This window comes from Salmo salar, chromosome ssa16, assembly GCF_905237065.1.
Source record: "Salmo salar chromosome ssa16, Ssal_v3.1, whole genome shotgun sequence".
NCBI lineage: Eukaryota > Metazoa > Chordata > Actinopteri > Salmoniformes > Salmonidae > Salmo > Salmo salar.
The window spans coordinates 34,993,289-35,019,321 of NC_059457.1; the positions used below are offsets into that span (position 1 = coordinate 34,993,289).

The 26,033-nt window shown below is 45.3% G+C and overlaps 1 protein-coding gene across 3 annotated transcripts in view; it reads right to left on the minus strand.

Moving 5' to 3' along the window:
- wwp2 (WW domain containing E3 ubiquitin protein ligase 2) overlaps nt 1–15,655 on the minus strand; it is a 45,754-nt gene extending 30,099 nt beyond the window's left edge. For all 3 annotated transcript variants that reach the window (XM_014148917.2, XM_014148918.2, XM_014148916.2), the window contains exons 1-2: nt 15,553–15,655; nt 206–287 (exon numbers count right to left, since the gene is read on the minus strand). In XM_014148917.2, coding sequence (XP_014004392.1) covers nt 206–275 — 70 coding nt within the window. In that variant the 5' untranslated portion in view covers nt 276–287; nt 15,553–15,655. The remainder of the gene's footprint in view (nt 1–205; nt 288–15,552) is intronic.
- Nucleotides 15,656–26,033: the final 10,378 nt, after the last annotated feature.

The window sequence follows — 26,033 nt, forward strand, 5'->3', positions numbered from 1 at the left end:
GTGCAGGGAGAACAAATGGAAAAGTGGAATAACAATGGAGACTGAAAAATGAAAGTGGGACAATAATAGCTTGGGGTGGTTCAGGTTGTCATGAGTTTAAGAGAAATGTACACAGACACAGGGAAGAGGATGAGTATTAGAGTAGGTTACAAAGAGCAGGTGGTGAGAGGAATGAGAGGTGAGAGGAATTAAAAGCTGCTTATACCTTTCAAGGTCAACTGTGATTTCTCTGTGGTCTGGACATTGCCGGGTCTTGTCACACTGGCTGCTGCCATGACATCACAGCCCTGAGAAACACACAGGCACAATCTGAGAACACACATAACTGACATGACACAGCAAACTCTGAAGTGAATTACACACTGCAATGCAAAAAAAATTGCTAGCTATCTATTTCCCCTGCGTAACCTCCTTTCCAACATACACCGTGGACCACAACATAACAGTGGAGGCTCCCCAGGAGGAAGGGGAGGACTATCCTTCTCTGTGAATTTCATAAAAATTAAAATTGTATTGCCAACATTGAAAAAGTTATCCTTTTTAGATAAAGCTGTACTAAATATATTCACATCACCAAATAATTGATTAAAACACATTGTTCTGCAATGAAGGTCTACAGTAGCCTCAGCAGCACTCTGTAGGGTAGCACCATGGTGTAGCTGGAGGACAGCAAGCTTCCGCCCTCCTCTTGGTATATTGGCTTCAATACAAAACCTAGGAGGCTCTTGATTCTTACCACCTTCCATAGACTTACACAGTAATTATGACAACTTCCGGAGGATGTCCTCCAACATATCAGAGCTCTTGCAGCATGAACTGACATGTTGTCCAACCAATCAAAGGATCAAAGAATGAATCTAGCACTGAAAGCATAAGCTACAGCTAGCTAGGAGTGCAGTGTATAAAATGTGGTGAGTAGTTGACTCAAAGAGATTAAGACAATAATTGAACAGTTTTCAACAAATTAATTTATTCAAAAATTAAGGAGAAGCAAGAGATGGTCATTTTTTTTCACTTTCAGTTTCCCTTACTTAGCTAGCAAAATGCAGCTGGCCAGTTTAGTTACTCAAACACCTGGCTCAAACAGAGGGATGCTATGTTAGCTAGCTGGCTTTGACTATCCAACACAACACTGGAACTCTTCCAAGTAATAGGTAAGCTTTAGGTTTAACAAATGTATTGCCATTGCCACCGGTGCCCGCCGGTGTAACGGCTTAATGACTATACACTGTAATGTTACTGCATGATTGTAGCAGGTTTACTAACGCATTAGTTCTATTAGCTATATTGACTAAAACGTTACTTTAGCTAATATGGGGACAACGACGTAGGCTTTGTGTATCAGATATGACATGGTTTGGCTTGGAAAGGTTTTTTCGCAAGGTCACATACAGCTGATGTGTTGTTCATTGAAGTCCACAAACGAAGGGAATAGGTGAGAGGAGGAGAGTGCATAGAGGCGAGAAGGAATACAACGTGGCTGCTATGAAAGTGAACTGTGTTTATGCGTGATCAGGGGTGTAGTCATTCCACCGATTCTGTTGAAAAACATTTCTTAAACGGAAGCAAACAAAACAGGGATAAAAATACCTGAATTTGTCTCGTTTGCAACTGTTGGACTAATGATTACAACCTATATCAGCTAGATGCAGGCAAGAGTGTGCAAGGCGGTATTGAATGTATTTATTTAACTAGGCAAGTCAGTTAAGAACAAATTCTTATTTTACAATGACGGCCTACCCCATGCCAAACCCTCCCTTAACCTGGACGATGCTGGGACAATTGTGCGCCGCCCTATGGGACTCCCAATCACGGACAGTTGTGATACAGCTCGGGATCGAACCAGGGTCTGTAATGAAGCCTCTAGTACTGAGACGCAGTGCCTTAGACCACAGTGGTGTCGGTGTCTGTCATGTCAAATATTTATCTTGACCTGTGTGCACCTACGTTGTCAACTTTCATTCATAGGCTAGGTTGTAGCAACCTCATGATGGGTATACGGAAAATTTGAGTATCAAATTTTATTTGGCACATGTGCCTAATAAAACAGGTGAAGACTTTACAGTGAAATGCTTACTTACAAGCCCTAACCAACAATGCAGTTAAAAAAAATATGTAAAAAAAATATGTAAAAATACGATTAAGAAAAAGTAACAAAAAACTAAAGAGCAGCAGTAAAATAACATCAGCGAGGCTATATACAGGGGGTACCAGGAAGTGGCAATGTGCGGGGGCACCGGTTAGTTAAGGTAATTGAAGTAATATGTACATGTAGGTAGAGTTATTAAAGTGATTAATGCATAGAAAATAACAGAGAGTAGCAGCAGTGTAAAATGGGGGGTAGCCATTTGATTAGATGTTCAGGAGTCTTAGAACCTGTTTAGAAGCCTCTTGGACCTAGACTTAGCACTCCAGGACCGCTTGCCATGCGGTAGCAGAGAGAACAGTCTATGACCAGGGTGGCTGGAGTCTTTGACATTTTTTAGGGCCGTCCTATTACACCGCCTGGTATAGAGGTCCTGGATGGCAGGAAGCTTGGCACCAGTGATGTACTGGGCCGTATGCACAACCCTCTGTAGTGCCTTGCGGTCGGAGGCCGAGCAGTTGCCATACCAGGCATTGATGCAACCAGTCATGATGCTCTCGATGGTGCAGCTGTAGAACCTTTTGAGGATCTGAGGACCCATGCCAAATCTTTTCAGTCTCCTGAGGGGGAATAGGCGTTGTCGTGCCCTCTTCATGACTGTCTTTGTGTGTTAAGACTAGGGTTGCAAAGGGTCGGAAACTTTCCGGTTAATTTCCTGAATTTTTCCAGAAATTTTCCATGGGAAGTTAAGCCCAGGAATTCGGGGAATTTTGCTTAAATTCTTCAAAAAAGTTAGCTTATAACAGTGAACCTTTTTGTGGGATAGACATAAGTCAATTCTATGTCTTGTAGCATATTTTGGTTAAACTATCCCCAATTCAATGGAATTGCAACCCTCTGCATGCACAGTGCATTCTTCCATCACATGTACAGCTGATTCTCAAGATCTAATGAGATGCTATTGTGCCCACACTACTACACTGTCTGAGCCAAGGACTACATGCTTTCTGGTAAGTTTTGATTACAATACTGGGTGCGGTGAATATATTTTACATGACATCCATTTATTTTGTTAACCTCTTACATCTAGACGTTCCGCTAGCGGAACACCTGCTCCAATATCCAATGATAGGCATGGCGCGAATTACAAATTCCTCAAAAATACAAAAACTTCAATTTTTCAAACATATGACTATTTCACAGCATTTTAAAGATAAGACTCTCCTTTATCTAACCACACCTGTCCGATTTCAAAAAGGCTTTACAACGAAAGCAAAACATTAGATTATGTCAGCAGAGTACCAAGCCAGAAATAATCAGACACCCATTTTTCAAGCTAGCATATAATGTCACAAAAACCCAGAAGACAGCTAAATGCAGCACTAACCTTTGATGATCTTCATCAGATGACAACCCTAGGACATTATGTTATACAATACATGCATGTTTTGTTCAATCAAGTTCATATTTATATCAAAAACCAGCTTTTTACATTAGCATGTGACTAGCATGTGACTAGCATTCCCACCGAACACTGCCGGTGAATTTACTAAATTACTCATGATAAACGTTCACAAAAAGCATAACAATTATTTTAAGAATTATAGATACAGAACTCCTCTATGCACTCGATATGTCCGATTTTAAAATAGCTTTTTGGTGAAAGCACATTTTGCAATATTCTAAGTACATAGCCCAGGCATCACGGGCTAGCTATTTAGACACCCGGCAAGTTTAGCACTCACCAATATCACATTTACTATTATAAAAGATTGATTACCTTTTGTTGTCTTCGTCAGAATGCACTCCCAGGACTGCTACTTCAATAACAAATGTTGGTTTGGTCCAAAATAATCCATCGTTATATCCGAATAGCGGCGTTTTGTTCGTGCGTCCCAAACACTATCTGAAATGGTAAATCAGGGTCGTGCGCATGGCGCAATTCGTGACAAAAAAAATCTAAATATTCCATTACCGTACTTCGAAGCATGTCAACCGCTGTTTAAAATCCATTTTTATGCCATTTTTCTCGTAAAAAAGCGATAATATTCCGACCGGGAATCTCCTTTTAGCTAAACAGAGGAAAGTAAACAAAGCTTTCGGTCGACGCGGGCACGAGCCTGAGTCTCACAGTACTGTAACCAGCCACTACCCAAACGTGCTACTTTTTTTCAGCCAGAGCCTGCAAAGCCACGATTCAGCTTTTTACCGCCTTCTGAGACCCTATGGCAGCCGTAGGAAGTGTCACGGGACAGCTAAGATCCTCACTCTTCAATAAACAGAGACAAGAAGAACGACACCTTGTCAGACAGGCCACTTCCTGCATGAAACCTTGTCAGGTTTTTGCCTGCCAAATGAGTTCTGTTATACTCACAGACACCATTCAAACAGTTTTAGAAACTTTAGGGTATTTTCTATCCATATGTAATAAGTATATGCATGTTCTAGTTACTGGGTAGGAGTGGTAACCAGATTAAATCGGGTACGTTTTTTATCCAGCCGTGAAAATACTGCCCCCTAGCCATAACAGGTTAACTAGTAAATAGTAGCCTACAGCAAAGTGTGTTTAAATCATTTCTAATTTGTTAAGAATTTCTGCTAGTTAGTTTTTGCTACCATGTGGGTTTTAGCTTGCTTGAGCCTGCTAACTGAGGAGTGTTAATTCACCCGTTTCCATACATGTTTAATTTTAAAACATTTATCTTACAAAGGAGTTGTTTAATCTAACTGCTTAACTATTTATCTGTACATGGAATTGTATTTCAGTTTTTTTTACTCATTTTTTTCCTAATCTTTACAGTAAAATGCCAGGGCACTATCTGATGTGTGGAGACATTTCACTGCTGCTAATGTAGAAGGAAAAGCTGTGTACATTTGCAATACTGTGCAAAATCATATGTTAAGAATGCAACAAAGATGCAGAATCATCTGGGCAAGTGTATAAAGTTCCCTCGGTGCTCACAACAAGCAACCTCTGACAAAAGTCCCTCTACTTCTATTTGAGGTGAAAATGATGAATCAGGCACCTTATCGATAGCAACAGCTCATGGTCCTCCTGGAATCTTTTTTTTTTTACTCAATGGTGGAACATAGTCAGAGAAATGCTGATGAATGTCTTGCTCAAGCTGCGTATGCAACTGGTTCACCTCTGATGCTCACAGGCAATGTGTATTGGAAGAGATTTTTTAATGTTCTTCGCCCAGCATACACCCCTTAAACCAGACATGCTTTATCTACTAATTTGCTGGATGCAGAGTTCAACAGAGTTCAAGTGAAGGCCAAGCAAATCATAGAGAAAGCAGACTGCATTGCAATCATCTCTAATGGGTGGTCGAATGTTCGTGGGCAAGGAATAATTAACTACATCATCGCCACCCCTCAACCAGTATTCTACAAGAGCACAGACACAAGGGACAACAGACACACCGGTCTCTACATTGTAGATGAGCTGAAGGCAGTCAATGACCTTGGACCACAGAAGATATTTGCACTGGTGACAGACAATGCTGCAAACATGAAGGCTGCTTGGTCTAAAGTGGAGGAGTCCTACCCTCACATTACACCCATTGGCTGTGCTGCTCATGCATTGAATCTGGTCGTCAAGGACATCATGGCACTGAAAACAATGGATAGACTCTACAAGAGAGTCAAGGAAATGGTTATGTATATGAAGGGTCATCAAGTTATAGCAGAAACCTACTTCACCAAGCAAAGAAGAATAAGATCACCACATTGAAGCTGCCCAGCAACACCCATTGGGGTGGTGTTGTCATCATGTTTGACAGTCTCCTGGAAGGGAAGGCGTCTCTCCAAGAAATGGCCATATCAGTCTGCCAATATGGACAGCCCCATCAAGAGGATCCTCCAGGATTATGTATTTTGGGAGAGAGTGGAAAGCAGCCTGAAACCTATAGCAGTAGCCATTGCACGGATTGCGGGAGACAATGCCATCCTGTCTGATGTTCAGACTCTGCTTGCAGATGTAAGAGAAGAAATCCGTACTGCGGATGACAGCAAGGTTTTTGGCAGTCTGGCGAAGTACACTTCCAAGTAAGGGCTTTGGGATGGAGATGCAATATGGCAGTCGTGCCAACATATCTCATCAGCCACCTGGTGGAAGGGACTTTGTGGATCTGTGGCTCTTTCCCCTGTTGCCTTCATCATCCTCCAAATCCCACCAACATCAGCCGCCTCCGAGCGCAACATGTCCTTGTTTAGGAACACACACACCAAAGCACGCAACAGGCTGACCAATACAAGGGTTGAAAAATTGGTGGCCATCCAGGCAAATGTGAGGCTTTTTGAGCCTGACAACAAGCCATCCTCAACAAGGTAGGAAAGTGACAGTGAAGATGACGCCTCAGAGTCTGATGTTCAAGAAGTGGACATTTAGGAGGTCCAGGGAGAAGACATGGAAGCCTGAGAGGAAGACAACCAAAGCTTTAGCTTCTAGACTATGATTTTACAGATTCTGGGAGATGCAATGGATCATTGGGGATCATTCAATATTCCCTTTCTTTTGTTGTTCAGTGAAATCATCCCATATGAAGAGTCAACTCATTTAATTCAAGTTCAATTTGTAACTAAATAGTTTTTTTTATTTCTATTGGAAGGATTTAATCATTTGCAATTATGTCTACTTATGAATTTTTAATTTAACCTTTATTTACAGTTGAAGTCAGAAGGTTACATACACCTTAGCAAACTACATTTAAACTCAGGTTTTCACAATTCCTGACATTTAAATCCAAGTGAAAATTCCCTGTCTTAGGTCAGTTAGGATCACCACTTTATTTTAAGAATGTGAAATGTCAGAATAATAGTAGAGTGAATTATTTATTTCTGCTTTTATTTCTTTCATCACATTCCCAGTGGGTCAGAAATTTACACACACTCAATTAGTATTTGGTAGCATTGCCTTAATTTTTTAACTTGGGTCAAACATTTTGGGTAGCCTTCCACAAGCTTCCCACAATAAGTAGGGTGAATTTTGGCCCATTCCTCCTGACAGAGCTGGTGTAACTGAGTCAGGTTTGTAGGCCTCCTTGCTCGCACACGCTTTTTCAGTTCTGCCCACAAATGTTCTATAGCATTGAGGTCAGGGCTTTGTGATGGCCACTCCAATACCTTGACTTTGTTGTCCTTAAGCCGTTTTGCCACAACTTTGGAAGTATGCTTGGGGTCATTGTCCATTTGGAAGACCCATTTGCAACCAAGCTTTAACTTCCTGACTGATGTCTTGAGATGTTGCTTCAATATATCCACAATTTTCATACCTCATGATGCCATCTATTTTGTGAAGTGCACCAGTCCCTCCTGCAGCAAAGCACCCCCACAACATGATGCTGCCAACCCCGTCCTTCACAGATGGGAGATGTTCTTCGCCTTGCAAGCCTCCCCCTTTTTCCTCCAAACATAATGATGGTCATTATGGCCAAACAGTTCTATTTTTGTTTCATCAGACCAGAGGACATTTCTCCAAATAGTACAATCTTTGTCCCCATGTGCAGTTGCAAACCATAGTCTGGCTTTTGTATAGCGGTCTTGGAGCAGTGGCTTCTTCCTTGCTGAGCGGCCTTTCACGTTATGTCGATGTAGAACTAGTTTGATTGTGGATATAGATACTTTTGTACCTGTTTCCTCCAGCATCTTCACAAGGTCCTTTGCTGTTGTTCTGGGATTGAGTTGCACTTTTCGCACCAAAGTACATTCATCTCTAGGAGACAGAACGCGTCTCATTCCTGGGCGGTATGACGGCTGCATGGTCCCATGGTATTTATACTTGCGTACTATTGTATGTACAGATGAACGTGGTACCTTCAGGCATTTGGAAATTGCTCCCAAGGATGAATCAGACTTGTGGAGGTCTTGGCTGATTTCTTTTGATTTTCCCATGATGTCAAGCAAAGAGGCACTGAGTTTGAAGGTAAGCCTTGAAATACATCCACAGGTACACCTCCAATTGACTCAACTTATGTCAATTAGCTATCAAAAGCTTCTAGAGCCATCACATTTTCTGGAATTTTCCAAGCTGTTTAAAGGCACAGTCAATTTAGTGTATGTAAACTTCTGACCTACTGGAATTGTGATACAGTGAATTATAAGTGAAATAATCTGTAAACAATTGTTTGAAAATGACTTGTGTCATGCACAAAGTAGATGTCCTAACCGACTTGCCAAAACTATAGATTGTTAACAAGAAATTTGTGGAGTGGTTGAAAAACAAGTTTTAATGATGCCAACCTAAGTGTATATAAACTTCCGACTTCAACTGTAACTAGGCAAGTCAGTTAAGAACAAATTCTTATTTAAAATGATGGCCTAGGAACAGTGTGTTAACTGCCTTGTTCAGGGGCAGAACGGACTTTTACCTTGTCAGCTCGGGGATTCGATCTAGCAACCTTTCGGTTACTGGCCCAACGTTTATGTTTGTCTCTCCACATTATATGGTAAATATATCCAATGCAAAAAACAACTACATTTAAATGGTATTAATATTAATTTGCATATATTTCCGTTAATTCCCACGGAAAGTTTCCACCTCTGAATTTCCCCAAAATGTGCAACCCTAGTTTGGACCATGATAGTTTGTTGGTGATGTGGACACCAAGGAACTTGAAGCTCTCAACCTGCTCCACTACAGCCCCGTTGATGAGAATGGGGGCGTGCTCGGTCCTCCTTTTCCTGCAGTCCACAATCATCTCCTTTGTCTTGATCACGTTGAGGGAGAGGTTGTTGTCCTGGCACCACACGGCCAAGTCTCTGACCGTCTCGTCGGTAATCAGGCCTACCACAGTTGTGTCATCGGCAAACTTAATGATGGTGTTGGAGTCGTGCCTGGCCATGGAGTCATGAGTAAACAGGGAGTACAGGAGGGGACTAAGCAGGTACCCCTGAGGGGCCCCTGCGTTGAGGATTAGCGTGGCAGATGTGTTGTTACTTAGCCTTATCACCTGGGGCGGCCCGTCAAGAAGTCCAGGATCCATTTGCAGAGGGGGGTGTTTAGTCCCAGGGTCCTTAGCTTATTGATGAGCTTTGAGGGCACTATGTTGTTGAACACTGAGCTGTAGTCAATGAATGGCCTTCTGAATGTTGACCTGTTTAAAGGTCTTACTCACATCGGCTGCGGAGAGCATGATCCCACTGTTGTCCGAAAACAGCTGGTGCATAGCGGGATTTCTTATAAGCTTCCGGGTTAGAGTCCTGCTCCTTGAAAGAGGCAGCTCTACCCTTTAGCTCAGTGAGCATGTTGCCTGTAATCCATGACTTCTGGTTGGGGTATGTACTTACAGTCACTGTGGGGACGACGTCATCGATGCACTTATTGATGAAACCAGTGACTGATATGGTGTACACCTCAATGCCATCGGAAGAATCGCGGAACATATTCCAGTCTGTGCTAGCAAAACAGTTCTGTAGTTTAGCATCTGCTTCATCTGATCACTGTTTCATTGACCGAGTCACTGTTGCTTCCAGCTTTAATTTTAGCTTGTACAGTGGGGGAAAAAAGTATTTGATCCCCTGCTGATTTTGTACGTTTGCCCACTTACAAAGAAATGATCAGTCTATCATTTTAATGGTAGGTTTATTTGAACAGTGAGAGACAGAATAACAACAAAATAATCCAGAAAAACGCATGTCAAAAATGTTCTAAAAGGATTTGCATTTTAACCTGTTAGGGCTAGGGGGCAGTATTGACACGGCTGGATAAAAAACATACCCGATTTAATCTGGTTACCACTCCTACCCAGTAACTAGAATATGCATATACTTATTACATATGGATAGAAAACACCCTAAATTTTCTAAAACTGTTTGAATGGTGTCTGTGAGTATAACAGAACTCAAATGGCAGGTCAAAACCTGAGAGATTCCTTTACAGGAAGTGGCCTGTCTGACCATTTCTTGAACTTCTTTTCCATCTCTATCATTTACTAAGGATCTCTGCTCTAACGTGACACTTCCCACGTCGTCCATAGGCGCTCAGAGCCCGGGAAAAAACAGAAGGTCGTCATTCCAGCCCCAGGCTGAAACACATTATCGCCTTTCTCAAGTGGCCGATCAAGGGACACTGGGCTTAGGCGTGTGACCCGACCGCCCCCGCCTTTGGGATTTTTTCCTCTGTTTGCCGAAAAGGAGATTCCCTGTCGGAATATTATCGCTTTTCTACGAGAAAAATGTCGTAAAAATTGATTTTAAACAGCGGTTGACATGCTTCGAAGTACGGTAATGGAATATTTAGAATTTTATTGTCACGAATTGCGCCACGCCGCTATTCGGATATAACGATGGATTATTTTGGACCAAACCAACATTTGTTATTGAAGTAGCAGTCCTGGGTGTGCATTCTGACGAAGACAACAAAAGGTAATCAAACTTTTATAATAGTAAATATGATTATGGTGAGTGCTAAACTTGCCGGGTGTCTAAATAGCGAGCCCGTGATGCCTGGGCTATGTACTTAGAATATTGCAAAATGTGCTTTCACCAAAAAGCTATTTTAAAATCGGACATATCGAGTGCATAGAGGAGGTCTGTATCTATAATTCTTAAAATAATTGTTATGCTTTTTGTGAACGTTTATCGTGAGTAATTTAGTAAAATGTTAGCGAATTCCCCGGAAGTTTGCGGGGGTATGCTAGTTCTGAACGTCACATGCTAATGTAAAAAGCTGGTTTTTGATATAAATATGAACTTGATTGAACAAAACATGCATGTATTGTATAACATAATGTCCTAGGGTTGTCATCTGATGAAGATCATCAAAGGTGAGTGCTGCATTTAGCTGTCTTCTGGGTTTTGGTGACATTATATGCTGGCTTGAAAAATGGGTGTCTGATTATTTCTGGCTTGGTACTCTGCTGACATAATCTAATGTTTTGCTTTCGTTGTAAAGCCTTTTTGAAATCGGACAGTGTGGTTAGATTAACGAGAGTCTTGTCTTTAAATAGCTGTAAAATAGTCATATGTTTGAGAAATTGAAGTAATAGGATTTTTAAGGTTTTGAAAATCGCGCCACAGGCTTCAAGTGGCTGTTACGTAGGTGGGACGAATTCGTCCCGCCTAGCCCAGAGAGGTTAATGAGGGAAATAAGTATTTGACCCCTCTGCAAAACATGACTTAGTACTTGGTGGCAAAACCCTTGTTGGCAATCACAGAGGTCAGACGTTTCTTGTAGTTGGCCACCAGGTTTGCACACATCTCAGGAGGGATTTTGTCCCACTCCTCTTTGCAGATCTTCTCCAAGTCATTAAGGTTTCGAGGCTGACGTTTGGCAACTCGAACCTTCAGCTCCCTCCACAGATTTTCTATGGGATTAAGGTCTGGAGACTGGCTAGGCCACTCCAGGACCTTAATGTGCTTCTTCTTCAGCCACTCCTTTGTTGCCTTGGCCGTGTGTTTTGGGTCATTGTCATGCTGGAATACCCATCCACGACCCATTTTCAATGCCCTGGCTGAGGGAAGGAGGTTCTCACCCTAGATTTGACAGTACATGGCCCCGTCAAATGATGCGGTGAAGTTGTCCTGTCCCCTTAGCAGAAAATCACCCCCAAAGCATAATGTTTCCACCTCCATGTTTGACGGTGGAGATGGTGTTCTTGGGGTCATAGGCAGCATTCCTCCTCCTCCAAACACGGCGAGTTGAGTTGATGTCAAAGAGCTCCATTTTGGTCTCATCTGACCACAACACTTTCACCAGTTGTCCTCTGAGTCATTCAGATGTTCATTGGCAAACTTCAGACGGGCATGTATATGTGCTTTCTTGAGCAGGGGGACCTTGCGGGCGCTGCAGGATTTCAGTCCTTCATGGCGTGGTGTGTTACCAATTGTTTTCTTGGTGACTATGGTCCCAGCTGCCTTGAGATCATTGACAAGATCCTCCCGGGTAGTTCTGGGCTGATTCCTCACCGTTCTCATGATCATTGCAACTCCACGAGGTGAGATCTTGCATGGTGCCCCAGGCCTGAGGGATATTGACAGTTCTTTTGTGTTTTTTCCATTTGCGAATAATCGCACCAAATGTTGTCACCTTCTCACCAAGCTGCTTGGCGATGGTCTTGTAGCCCATTCCAGCCTTGTGTAGGTCTACAATCTTGTCCCTGACATCCTTGGAGAGCTCTTTGGTCTTGGCCATGGTGGAGAGTTTGGAATCTGATTGATTGATTGCTTCTGTGGACAGGTGTCTTTTTTTTACAGGTAACAAACTGAGATTAGGAGCACTCCCTTTAAGAGTGTGCTCCTAATCTCAGCTCGTTACCTGTATAAAAGACACTTGGGAGCCAGAAATCTTTCTGATTGAGAGGGGGTCAAATACTTATTTCCCTCATTAAAATGCAAATCAATTTATAACATTTCTGACATGTTTTTCTGGATATTTTTGTTGTTATTCTGTCTCTCACTGTTCAAATAAACCTACCATTAAAATTATAGACTGATCCTTTCTTTGTAAGTGGGCAAACGTACAAAATCAGCAGGGGATCAAATACTTCCCCCCCCACTGTAAGCAGGAATCAGGAGGATAGAATTATGGTCAGATTTGCCAAATGGAGGGAGAGCTTTGTACGCATCTCTGTGTGTGGAATAAAGGTGGTCTAGAGTTTTTCCCCCTCTGGTTGCCCATTTAACATGCTGGTGGAAATTTGGTAAAACGGATTTAAGTTTCCCTGCATTAAAGTCCTCAGCCACTAGGAGCGCTTTTCCTGTTTGCAGCTCATTGAGTGCTGTCTTAGTGCCAGCATTGGTCTGTTGTGGTATGTAGACAGCTATGAAAAATACAGATAAACTCTCTAGGGAGATAGTGTGGTCTACAGCTTATCATGAGATACTCTACCTCAGGCGAGCAAAACCTGAGACTTCCTTAGATATCGTTCACAAGCTGTTGTTTACAAATATACATAGACCGCCACCCCTTGTCTTACCAGAGGCTGCTGTTCTGTCCTGCCGATACAGTGTAAAACCCGCCAGCTGTATGTTGTTTATGTTGTCATTCAACCACGACTCGGTGAAACATAAGATATTAACGTTTTTAATGTCCTGTTGGTAGTTTAATCTTGCTCGTAGGTCATCTATTTTATTTTCCAATGATGGCATGTTTGCCAACAGAACGGATGGCAGTGGGGGTTTACTCGCTCGCCTGTGGATTCTCAGAAGGCAGCCTGACCTCCGCCTCCTTTTTCACCATCTTCTCTTCGGGCAAATAACGGGGATTTGGGCCTGTTCCCGGGAAAGCAGTATGTCCTTCACGTTGGACTCTTTAAAGGAAAAAGCTTCTACCAGTTTGTGGTGAGTAATCGCTGTTCTAATGTCCAGAAGTTATTTTCGGTCATAAGAGATGGCAGCAGCAACACTATGTACAAAATAAGTTCAAAAATAAGTTACAAACAATGCAAACAATTGTTAGGAGCACGTAAAACGTCAGCCATCCTCTCCGGCGCCATTCTACATGTAGTAGCCTAAACCTAGCAATGTTACATTGAACTGGGTGCTTTCACACAGGTTTGGCTCTGGAGTTAATTAAGCAATTAACATCCCATCATGCCTAGGGTCATGTATAAACATTTTTAATGTTTACTACCATGTCTTTGCCCCCATAGAATGACAATGTTTCCATCCACAGGGCACGAGTGGTCACTGAATGGTTTGATGAGCATGAAAACTATGTAAAACATATGCCATGGCAATCTCAGTCTCCAGCTCCCAACCCAATTGAACACTTATCAATCTGGCTTTGTTGAAAGTTGTAATGGTAAAATGCACAAGGTGCAATTTCGAAATTGCGTAGTGTGTCATCAGTTTTCCTCATCATGTCAGTCATTGCATACTTTAGAGAGCTATTTTAAACTTGTCAGAAATGCCCAGATTAATTAGCCCATGTCAGATAATGATTTTTAGCTAGATTTATTAGCCCATATATTTTGTAGTAAGGTTCGAGTCACTCAAATATCACATGAATACACATTAGACATGGCAAATTTATTGAATTGCAATAAAATGAGCTTTAAAACAGCAACATTTTCTCTGCACCCAATGACAAAATGTGCAGAATTGCAGGAAACAAGCTTTAAACCTGCAACATTTTCTCTCTGCCAACAAGAGGGGTGTGAACAGTGCTTGTGCCCATAGAAATAGACAAGCCACACGCGTGAGGCATGAGTGAAAATGTTAGGGAACCCCTGCACTATGAGATAGTCATAGGAGACAGTCGTAGCTTGAATAGTTTAGTCATATCTGGGTGTTATCACATCCTACAATACACCTTTTCGGTCCAGCATAAACGTTACCCCAAAAACAAACCGTTAACTAGCCATCAGATCCGACCCACTTGCTCCTCGGCAAACACATCACTGACAAACTGAAATGGTCCACCCACAGACAGTGTGGTGAAGAAGGCTGAAGAAATTTGGCTTGGCACCTAAAACCCTCAAACTTTTACAGATGCACAATTGAGAGCATCCCTTTGTGCTGTTTTCTCCGCCTGGTACGGCAACGGCACTGCCCGCAACCGCAGGGCTCTCCAGACGGTGGCGGCAAACTACCTGCCCTACAGGACATCTACAGCACCCAATGTCGCATGAAGACCAAAAAGATAAAAGGATAACAATCACCCGAACCACTGCCTGTTCACCCAGCTATCATCCAGAAGGCGAGGTCAGTACAGGTGCATCAAAGCTGGGACCGAGAGACTGAAAAACCGCTTCTATCTCAAGGCCATCAGACTGTTAAATAGCCATCACTAGCGCCTCAGAGGCTGCTGCCCTATATACATAGACTTGAAATCACTGACCACTTTAATAATGGAACACTAGTCACATTAATAATGTTTGCATAAAACTAATCTCATATGTATATACTGTATTCTACTGTATTTTAGTCTATGCCGCTCCAATATTGCTCATCCAAATATTTATATATTCTTCATTCCATTACTTTAGATTTGTGTGTATTGTTGTTAGATATTACTGCACTGTTGGAGCTAGAAACACAAGCATTTCGCTATGCCCGCAATAACATCTGCTAAACACGTGTATGTGACCAATGAAATTTGATTTGACAATTTTTTTTCAATGGTAAACGAACGGAGTGACTATCTTCATTTATCCACCATCTTTGGTGTGATCCCAACAAAAGGAAACCTAAACATTTACTGCGTGTAAGATGCACAGGGTGAGACATCTTATTTGCTGATAGCTTAATGTACATCGATTAACTGTACACATCAACAACTCAAATTGGCTCATTGCCTCCATATTTAAATACTCTGCGCACAAAAAACAAAACACGGAAGATGGTGAGCTAACCTTATAGCTCCTAGCTAGCCAACAGCTTTGTGTGGGCATAAGGACATGACAGCCACCTTTTCTCGTAAACGTAGTTAGATAAATGTGTACTATTGAAGAAACGTTTTCTACAACCCTGTTTTACTTGACATTGCTGGCAACGTATTTCGTTTATTTTCTCATAATTACCTTTTTCAGCTGTGGTCCTCTGGTACCGCTAGCTGGTTAACTTTCATTTCCGCCTACCTCAATGATGGGGTCACGTGATTCACGGTAAAAGGCTAGCGCAATGAATTGTGGTTCACAACATGCAAATACAGGTACAGTAATTTGACCGCTATAATAAACCAAAGATAACAATGCATGTTTATTTAAAAGTACATTTGCCCCCCTTTATCGGCAAACCTATATGTGACAAAAAGGAGAACAAGTACTGGAAAGATAATCACAAATACACAAACTATCTGAAATAAAGTCAAAACAATATATAAATACAATAGAAATTATCTTCCTAGAAAGTCCTGACAGTTTATGAAATCTCGGTAAGAGGGCAAGCACACCACAACTATCATATTTCTTATAGCTTTATAAGCTTGCCAAAGTATCAAGTACAATTCAGCTATATACTGTATTTCACTCCGTTCACACTGTGTGTGAATTCAACATGGTGTGGTTGCCCAGTAAAGAATTAACAGCACGATTCAATTGGAAGCTACACTGTATAATTCATTCTGTGCTTGAACTCAACATGGTGTGGTTTCCCAATAGTTTTCACCAGGCAGTTAGATACCAGTAGTCTGAAAACAGTTGGCTATGATCCATAAACCTACAGTAAACGTTGGGTGACTTGTGAACAGTGAATAAGCAGCCCTATCTTTCATGTGTGATTGAGTCACAATATGACAGGACACAGGCTCCAAAGATTCAAATAAAAAATAATTGTGAATAGCTGTTCTGTAGATTTTGTTGGTCTTTCAACTAAAATAAAAAATAAAAATTAAGGCTGTGATGACTTCCTACAAATGGACGAATGCTAAACTGGACAGTAGTCATTCAAAGATATCAAAAAGTGCTGGAGCCTATCCAAAGTCAGTATAAGTGAGTGATCATGACAAACAGTCAGCAGCGGACAGTCCAGGAGGATGTTGGCCATGGTGACTCATGTAGTGGTCGTGGAAATAGATAATCATAGCCAGAGAAGGACCCAGTAGCAAGCACAGCCACACCAGCCCACTGCCATAGTTACCCCTGAAATAGTGTCCAAGTTAAATAGCTACCAGGAGCTGGTGCAGGGAAAGAGAAGGGGGCGTTAACATGCTTGTTCACACACACACTGCATGAACACATATAGAACTATACTGTATGGTAGTTCAGTGTCACTCACCTCAAAGAGCATCATGATGAAGATCCCTAGATGACAGTTGTGCAAAGGCAGAGATATGACATAACTGGCACAACAAAACAAACAAAATGTTAATACATAAATCAAATCAAATTCTATTGGTTGCATACACATACACAGATGTTATTGCGGTTGTAGCGAAATGCTTGTGTTCCTAGCTCCAGCAGTTGAGTAATATCTAACAATTCACAATAATACACACAGATCTAAAAGTAAAAGAATGGAATTAAGAAATATATAAATATTAGGATGAGCAATGTCGGAATCTGGAGTATAAATATATATATATGTGCTGGAATTTATAGACATTAAAGACATTATGGACTGTACGTGGATAGAATATTTAGTGTATCTGTAGAATACATAGGATATTATAGTATATACAGCAATAGTTAAATAGGATGACATTGACTAGAATACAGTATACATATGAAATGAGTAAAACAATATGTAAACATTATTAGTGACCACTGACCAGTGTTCCATTATTAAAGTGACCAGTGATTCTATGTCTATGTACATAGGGCAGCAGCCTCAAGGTGCAGGTTTGAGTAACCGGGTGGTAGCCGGCTAGTGACAGTGTCTAAGTTCACTACAGGGTACTGGGTGGAGGCCAGCTAGTGATGACTATTTAACAGTCTGATGGCCTTGAGATAGAAGCTGTTATTCAGTCTCTTGGTCCCAGCTTTGATGCACCTGTACTGACCTCACCTTCTGGATGATAGCGGGGTGAACAGGCCGTGTCTCGGGTGGTTGATGTCCTTGATGATCTTTTTGTCCTTCCTGTGACATTGGGTGCTGTAGGTGTCCTGGAGAGCAGGCAGTGTGCCCCCGGTGATGCGTTGGGCAGACGACACCACCCTCTGGAGAGCCCTGCGGTTGCGGGTGGTGCAGTTGCCGTATCAGACAGTGATACAGCCTGACAGGTTGCTCTTCATGGTGCATCTGTAAAAGTTTGTGAGGGTCTTAGGGGCCAAGCTGAATTTCTTCAGCCTCCTGAGGTTGAAGAGGCGCTATTGCGCATGTCTCGTCATTGTTGGTAATCAGGCCTACTACCGTTGTGTCATCTGCAAACTTGATAATTGAGTTGGAGGTGTGCTTGGCCACGCAGTCATGGTTGAACAGGGAGTTCAAGAGGGGGCTGAGCACACATACTTGTGGGGCCCCTGTGTTGAGGATCACAGTTATTCAATCACAGTACAAACACATGCATTTAATACATAAACATATCACCTGCTGCACGATTACCACCATCATTTGAGTAAGAACCACCTGAAAGAAGAGGCAAAAATTAAGAGGGTGGATAATAGTGTGGCCCTCATCTCACCATTTTTACCAGCCTCTCACAAAGGACGTTGATTTGGACCCTGGGGGTCAAGGGGAAGTCTCACTGGTAGCATAGAGTGGGTGCCAGGAGGAAGAAGTAAAGGTCTGACACAGAGCAAAGTCAATATCATTAACTGTCTATGTGTTATTTGTCTTCAACTAGACAGGCAGATATTGTGTACGCCAAGAAAGAAGAATTGTTCTCACCTTTAATATTCAGGTGTTCTATGTGTTTGTTTGTTTCATGTAATATACACTTGTCAGTCCCTGGAAAACGTATATATACTATTTTAACTAGGCAAGTCAGTTAAGAACAAATTCTTATTTACAATGACGGCCTACCACAGCCAAACTCTAACCCGGACGACACTGGGCCAATTGTGCGCCACCCTATGGGTCTCGCAATCACGGCTGGTTGTGATACAGCCTGGAATCAAACCAGGATCTGTAGTGATGCCTCTAGCACTGAGATGCAGTGCCTTAGACCGCTGTGCCAGTTGGGAGCAGAATACAGATGTTTACCACAACAAGAATTCAAACTTTGCGGTTTTTAGTTTTTTATGTGTTATTTCTTACATTATTAGCCCAGAAACGTTTTTGTGTTATTACATACAGACGGAAATAACTTTTGGATATCAGAGCGGCGGTAACTCACCAGCATTACGAGCAGGAATACAACTTTCCGGAATTGGATCCTTTGTTCAAACCCCCTGGGCAATTGAACTGATTCCAGAGGCTGATCCAAAACACCGCCGGTGGAGAAGAGGTATTCGGAGTGGACATTACTCATCTCATATGTATATACTGTATTCTATTCTACTGTATTTTAATCTATGCTGCACCAACAATGCTCGTCCAAATATTTATATATTCTTAATTCCATTTCCTTTACATTTGTGTGTATTGTATTGTTTCTATTATGTGTATTGTTGTGAACGTTTTAGATATTACTTGTTTGATATTACTGCATTGTTGGAGCTAGAAACACAAGCATTTCGCGACACCCGCAATAACATCTGCTAAACATGTCTATGTGACCAATAACATTTGATTTAATTTAATTTGAACCAGAGAATAATTCTCTTCACCCTCCACTACCCACAATCAGTGGTAACAGCATCAAACCAACCATCAGTAATTACTGTACCCAGTAACACTAGAAAGTAAAAAACAAACTGGTTCGAACTGATATCCCTGAATATGAAACCGACCCCTGACGACACCAACTGTTGGTTTCTTGGTTAGAATTAAGCTTGAGCCCGAGAACAATGTAGGACCAGAGAGATAAGTATGTTCCTCCTGATGGGTAGACGGTCAAACAGTCTGACCAGACAGGGTCAACATCTCAAGTTGAGGTGCAAATTCGCACAAAGCTACAGTGGCAAGAAAAAATATGTGAACCCTTTGGAATTACCTGGATTTCTGCATATATTGGTCATAAAATTTTATCTGATCTTCATCTAAGTCATAACAATAGACAAACACAGTCTGCTTAAACTAATAACACACAAAAAATTATACGTTTTCATGTCTTTATTGAACACACCGTGTAAAAATTCACAGTGCAGGGTGAACCCTTGGATTTAATAACTGGTTGACCCTCCTTTGGCAGCAATAAACCATGGACCATTCCTCATGTGGTATCCCAGGAGGTCTACCCCGGGGGATGGTAATAGAGGGGAGGTACGTGAGGCGACGTTGGCTCACTCTGCTGGGAATACGGGAGCTGGACACCCCGACACGAACAGCTCAAAGTGGAGGTAATTAGAGGAAAGTGCCAAACAGCCATGGAGGCCAAATAAAAGGAGCACGGTGGCACACCGCGAGAGAGAACGGGGAGAGACCGAAACCAAGCCACAGTAGATGTAATGTGATGCTACTGGCGGCAGAGAAGTCAGGCGCAGGAGAGCGGAAACTGATTTACAACGGTTGTGTTTAATAACCATAATCCACCGTCAACAGAATAATAAAATAAATGGGTCAAACATAACCCAGTAACTACTAGCATACCGTGCACAAGCACTACAACAAACAATTATGGACAAGGACATGGGGGGGGAACAGAAGGTTAAATACACAACATGTAATTGATGGAATTGGAACCAGATGAGATGGAAGACAAGACAAAACCAATGGAAAATGAAAAATGGATCGAACAAGGAGGAACCAACTTCGGCGGAAGTCGTGACAGTACTCCCCCTTGACCCGCGCGTCGACACCGGCCTCGGGGACGACCCGGACGGCGAGGCGCAGGGCGATCCGGACGAAGACGGTGGAACTCCTGCAGCATTGAAGGGTCCAACACGTCCTCGACCGGAACCCAGCACCTCTCATCCGGACCGTACCCCTCCCACTCCACGAGATACTGAAGGCCCCTCCCCCGACGCCTCGGATCCAGTATGGAGCGAACGGAGTACGCCGGGGCCCCCCCGATATCCAGAGGGGGCAGAGGAACCTCCCACACCTCAGACTCCTGGAGCGGGCCAGCCACCACCGGCCTGAGGAGAGACACATGGAACAAGGAGTTAATACGGTAATCGGGTGGAAGCTGTAACCTATAACAAACCTCGTTCACTCTCCTCAGGACTTTAAATGGCCCCACAAACCGCGGACCCAGCTTCCGGCAGGGCAGGTGGAGGGGCAGGTTTCGGGTCGAGAGCCCGACCTGGTCCCCCGGTGCGAACACACTGCGGTGGCGATCTGTGTTCTTCTTTTGGCGCATCACGGCTGCTGAAGGTGGACACGGACGGCTTCCCATGTCTCCTCCGCGCGCCCGAACCAGTCGTCCACCGCAGGAACCTCGGTCTGACTCTGATGCCAAGGTGCCAGAACTGGCTGGTACCCCAGAACGCACTGGAAGGGAGAGAGGTTAGTGGAGGAGTGGCAGAGCGAGTTCTGTGCAATCTCGGACAAGGGAACAAACGCTGCCCACTCCCCCGGCCGGTCCTAGCAATAGCACCGCAGAAACCTACCCACATCCTGGTTCACTCTCTCCACCTGCCCATTACTCTCGGGGTGAAACGCTGAAGTAAGGCTGATCGAGACCCCCAGACGTTCCATGAACGCCTTCCAGACCCTAGACGTGAACTGGGGACCCCGATCAGACACTATATCCTCAGGCACCCAGTAGTGCTGGAAGACGTGTGTAAACAAGGCCTCCGCAGTCTGTAGGGCCGTAGGGAGACCGGCCAGAGAGAGGAGACGACAGGACTTAGAGAAACGATCCACAACGACCAGGATCGCGGTGTTACCCTGTGAGAGTGGAAGATCAGTCAGAAAATCCACCGACAGGTGCGACCAAGGCCGCTGTGGAACGGGTAAGGGGTTTAGCTTACCTCTGGGCAGGTGCCTAGGAGCTTTACACTGGGCGCACACCGAGCAGGAGGAAACATAAACCCTCACGTCCTTAGCCAAGGTAGGCCGCCAGTACCTCCCGCCCAAACAGCGCACTGTCCGACCGATCCCAGGATGACCAGAGGAGGGTGACGTGTGGGCCCAATAGATCAACCGGTCACGAACAGCAGACGGGAGGTACAGACGCCCAGCGGGACACTGGACGGGAGCGGGCTCTGCACATAACGCCTGCTCTATGTCCGTGTCCAGCTCCCACACTACCGGCGCCACCAGGCAGGAGGCGGGGAGTATGAGAGTGGGATCCATGGGCCGCTCCTCTGTGTCATACAGCCGGGACAATGCGTCTGCCTTAACATTCTGGGAGCCTGGTCTGTAGGACAGGGTAAACACAAAACGGGTGAAAAACATGGCCCACTTTGCCTGGCGAGGTCTCCTCACTGCCCGGATGTACTCCAGATTGCGGTGGTCAGTCCAGATGAGAAAAGGGTGTCTAGCCCCATCAAGCCAATGTCTCCACGCCTTCAAGGCCTTGACAACAGCCAACAGCTCCCGGTCCCCCACGTCATAGTTTCGCTCCAACGGGCTGAGCTTCTTCGAGAAGAAGGCACAGGGGCGGAGCTTCGGTGGCATACCCGAGCGCTGAGAGAGCACCACTCCTATCCCAGCCTCGGACGCGTCCACCTCCACTATGAACGCCAAAGAGGGATCCGGATGGGCCAGCATGGGAGCCGAGGTAAACAGAGCCCTCAGGTTACTAAAAGCCCTGTCCGCCTCAGCCGACCACTGCAAACACACCGGGCCCCCCTTCAGCAATGAGGTAATGGGAGCCGCTACCTGACCAAAACCTTGGATAAACCTCCGGTAGTAGTTGGCAAACCCTTAGAACCGCTGCACCTCCTTTACCGTGGTGGGAGTCGGCCAATTACGCACGTCTGAAATGCGGTCACTCTCCATCTCCACCCGAGGTGGGAATGCGATACCCTAGGAAGGAGACGGATTGCTGGAAAAACAAGCATTTCTCAGCCTTGACGTACAGGTCATGCTCCAACAGTCGACCAAGCACCCTGCGCACCAGGGACACATGCTCGGCGCTTGTAGCGGAGTATATCAGAATGTCATCAATATACACCACTATACCCTGCCTGTGCAGGTCCCTGAAAATCTCGTCTACAAAGGCTTGGAAGACTGATGGAGCATTCATCAACCCGTACGGCATGACGAGGTAATCATACTGAGGTGGTACTGAAAGCTGTTTTCCACTCGTCTCCCTCTCGGAAACGCACCAGGTTGTAAGCACTCCTGAGATCTAGTGTGGTGAAGAAGTGCGCCCTGTGCATTGACTCAATCGCTGTGGCTATGAGTGGTAGTGGGTAACTATACCTCACAGTGATCTGGTTCAGACCCCGATAGTCAATACACGGGCGCAGACCTCCCTCCTTCTTCTTCACAAAAAATAAACTTGAGGAGACGGGTGAAGTGGAGGATCTAATGTACCCCTGACGCAGGGATTCGGCGACATATGTTTCCATAGCCTCCGTCTCCGTCTGTGAGAGGGGATACACGTGACTCCTGGGAAATGCAGCGTCTACCAGGAGCTTTATTGCACAATCGCCCCGTCGATGGGGTAGTAATTGAGTTTTTAGAGAAGGCAAGAGCCAAATCGGCATATTCAGGAGGAATGCGCATGGTGGAGACCTGGTCTGGACTTTCCACCGTAGTAGCACCAACGGAAACCCCTAAACACCTCCCCGAGCACTCCCGCGACCACCCCGTGAGAGCCCTCTGTGGCCAAGAAACAGTGGGGTCATGACAAACTAACCAGGGTAGGCCTAGCACCACGGGAAACGCAGGAGAGTCAATTAGGAAGAGACTAATTATCTCCTTGTGCCCCCCCGCGTCACCATGCCCAGAGGAGCAGTGGCCTCCCTGACCCTAATGGTCGACTATCTAAGGCGTGAACGGGGAAGGGCACAGCCACGGGCACAATGGGGATCCCTAATCTATGGGCGAACGATCTATCTATAAAGTTCCCATCCGCGCCTGAATCGACGAGCGCCTTATGCTGGGAATGCGGGGAAAACTCAGAAAATAGACAAACATATGGGCAACAGAGGGCTCTGGGTAAGAATGGTGCTGGCTCACCTGGGGTGACGCCAGAGCGCCCTGCCTGCTGCCTCGATCCCCAGAGGAACCAACCCGGCACCGACTGGCAGTGTGACCTCTGCGACCACAGATGTTGCACAAGCTGGAACCCCCTCCAGTCTCCCTGCGCATTGCCCCTCCCAGCTCCATAGGTATCGGAGAGGAGGTGCGGGGGGATGGAACCACCAGACCCCGATCTGAACGTCTGCGGTAGCCAGCAGGTTGTCCAGCCGGATGGACAGGTCCAGCAGCTGGTCAAACATGAGGGTAGTGTCTCTGCAGGCCAACTCCCGACGGACGTTCTCGCACAGACTGCAGTGGTAATGGTCGATCAGGGCCCTGTCGTTCCATCCCGCGCTGGCAGCCAGGGTCCTAAACTCCAGGGCGAACTCCTGGGCGCTCCTCGTCTCCTGCCTCAGATGGAAGAGGCACTCACCCGCCGCTCTACCCTCGGGCGGGTGGTCGAAAACTGCCCGGAAACGGTGGTTGAACTCCTCAAACTGGTCCAACGCTGCATCTCCCTCTCTCCGCACGGCATTGGCCCACTCCAGGGCTTTCCCAGTGAGGCACGAGATGAGGGCGGACACCCTCTCACGGCCCGATGGAGCAAGGTGGACGGTGGCCAGGTATAGGTCCAGTTGTAGAAGGAACCCCTGGCAGTTCACAGCCTTCCCAGGGAGAGACGAATCCCACTGGGACCAGGATGAAGAGGGGCATTCAGTGGAAACCCTGGTTGTGCTTGTGGAGGCGCTGGAAGAACTCCCTGTCTCTCCCAGTGGTCCATTGTCTGGACAACGCGGTCCATGGCGGTGCCAAGATGTTGGAGCATTGCTGCGTGCTCCCGGACGTGCGACTCCACCCCTATAACCGGGGTACCTGCTCCTGCTGACTCCATAGTATTGGTCCGTAATTCTGTAATTTGATGCTACTGGCGGCAGAGAAGTCAGGCGCAGGAGAGCGGAAACTGATTTACAACGGTTGTGTTTAATAACCATAAACCACCATCAACAGAATAATAAAAAAATGGGTCAAACAAAACCCAGTAACTACCAGCATACCGTGCACAAGCAATACAACAAACAATTACGGTCAAGGACATGAAGGTTAAACAGAGGGTTAAATACACAACATGTAATTGATGGAATTGTAACCAGGTGTGATGGAAGACAAGACAAAACCAATGGAAAATGAAAAATGGATCGGCGATGGCGATAAGGTCGGCGATGGCGACCGCCGAACGCCGCCCAAACAAGGAGAGGGACCAACTTCGGCGGAAGTCGTGACAGTAGAGAAGAAGGACCGAGCCAAACCTAAGTGATTTTCTTAGTAAAGTTTGTTAGTAAAGTTGTTTTTGCAGACTAAAGCCTCCCTGTCTCTGTGTCAATCTCAGCATGCTCAACCCAACACCTCACGTTTTACCACATACGGTGGAGAATGTGGGCATCTCAGTAGCTTTGGGTGCCGTGGGGTCGAGCGTACGGAGATTACCATGGAGGAGCTGGTGGCTCAGTTCATCCTCAGCCAGCAGAAGCAACAGGCTCTCCAGGAGCAAGCACTGGAGAAGCAGCACCAACAAAACCGCAGACTGATAGCGGAGGTAGCCCAGTTGAAGGTTGGGAGGGCTCAGGAGTCTGGCCCGAATCAGTTCCTGGTTCAGTTAAGGGAGAAAGATGACGTGGAGTCGTTTTTGTGCACCTACAAGAGGACAGCCCAGAGGGAAGGATGGCCCAAGCCCAAGTGGGCCAGCCTGTTGGCACCCTACCTCTCTGGGAAGGCCTACTTTTATTTGAACACTGACCAGGCCGCGAATTATGAGGGACTCAATCGGGAGATACTGAGCCGTTATGGGTTCAATCTCACACGCCGTGCACAGCTGGTCCACAACAGGGCCTTTTACCCCATCCTTTCCCCCCGTGCTCAGATGAGCGACCTGGTGCGCCTGACCAAGGGCTGGCTACTGACGGAAGTACTGTCCCTCCCAATGCTCGACAAGCTCGTCCTGGATAAATACCTTCGGGCCCTGCCATACGAGATGAAGAAGATGGTGAGCATGTAGAACCCCCAGAGCCTGGAGGAATTGCTGACCGTGATAGAAATTCACCAGAAAACAAGGACCTGCTGAGAGGGGCCCGAGTGGAGAGAGGAGACGCAGCGAGGGGGACGAACAACACAGAGAGAGGCGAGGGGCTGAAGGGGGGCCTGGACGGAACCAGCCGAGGCTGTGAAGCAGGAGGGTGACCCAAACCGACGTCAGCGGCTGCTGGACCCAGATCTTAGACGTTGCTATGAGTGCGGTGAGCCGGGGCACCTCACGTGGAGTTGTCCTGGCCGGGAGGAGGCCATGCCCTCCGCATCCCCCAGCTCTGTGGTATCCCGGATGGCGAGTTACGTCACCTCCTGTTGGGCGCATACCGAGATGGCCACTCCGATGGTTCCTGTACGAATC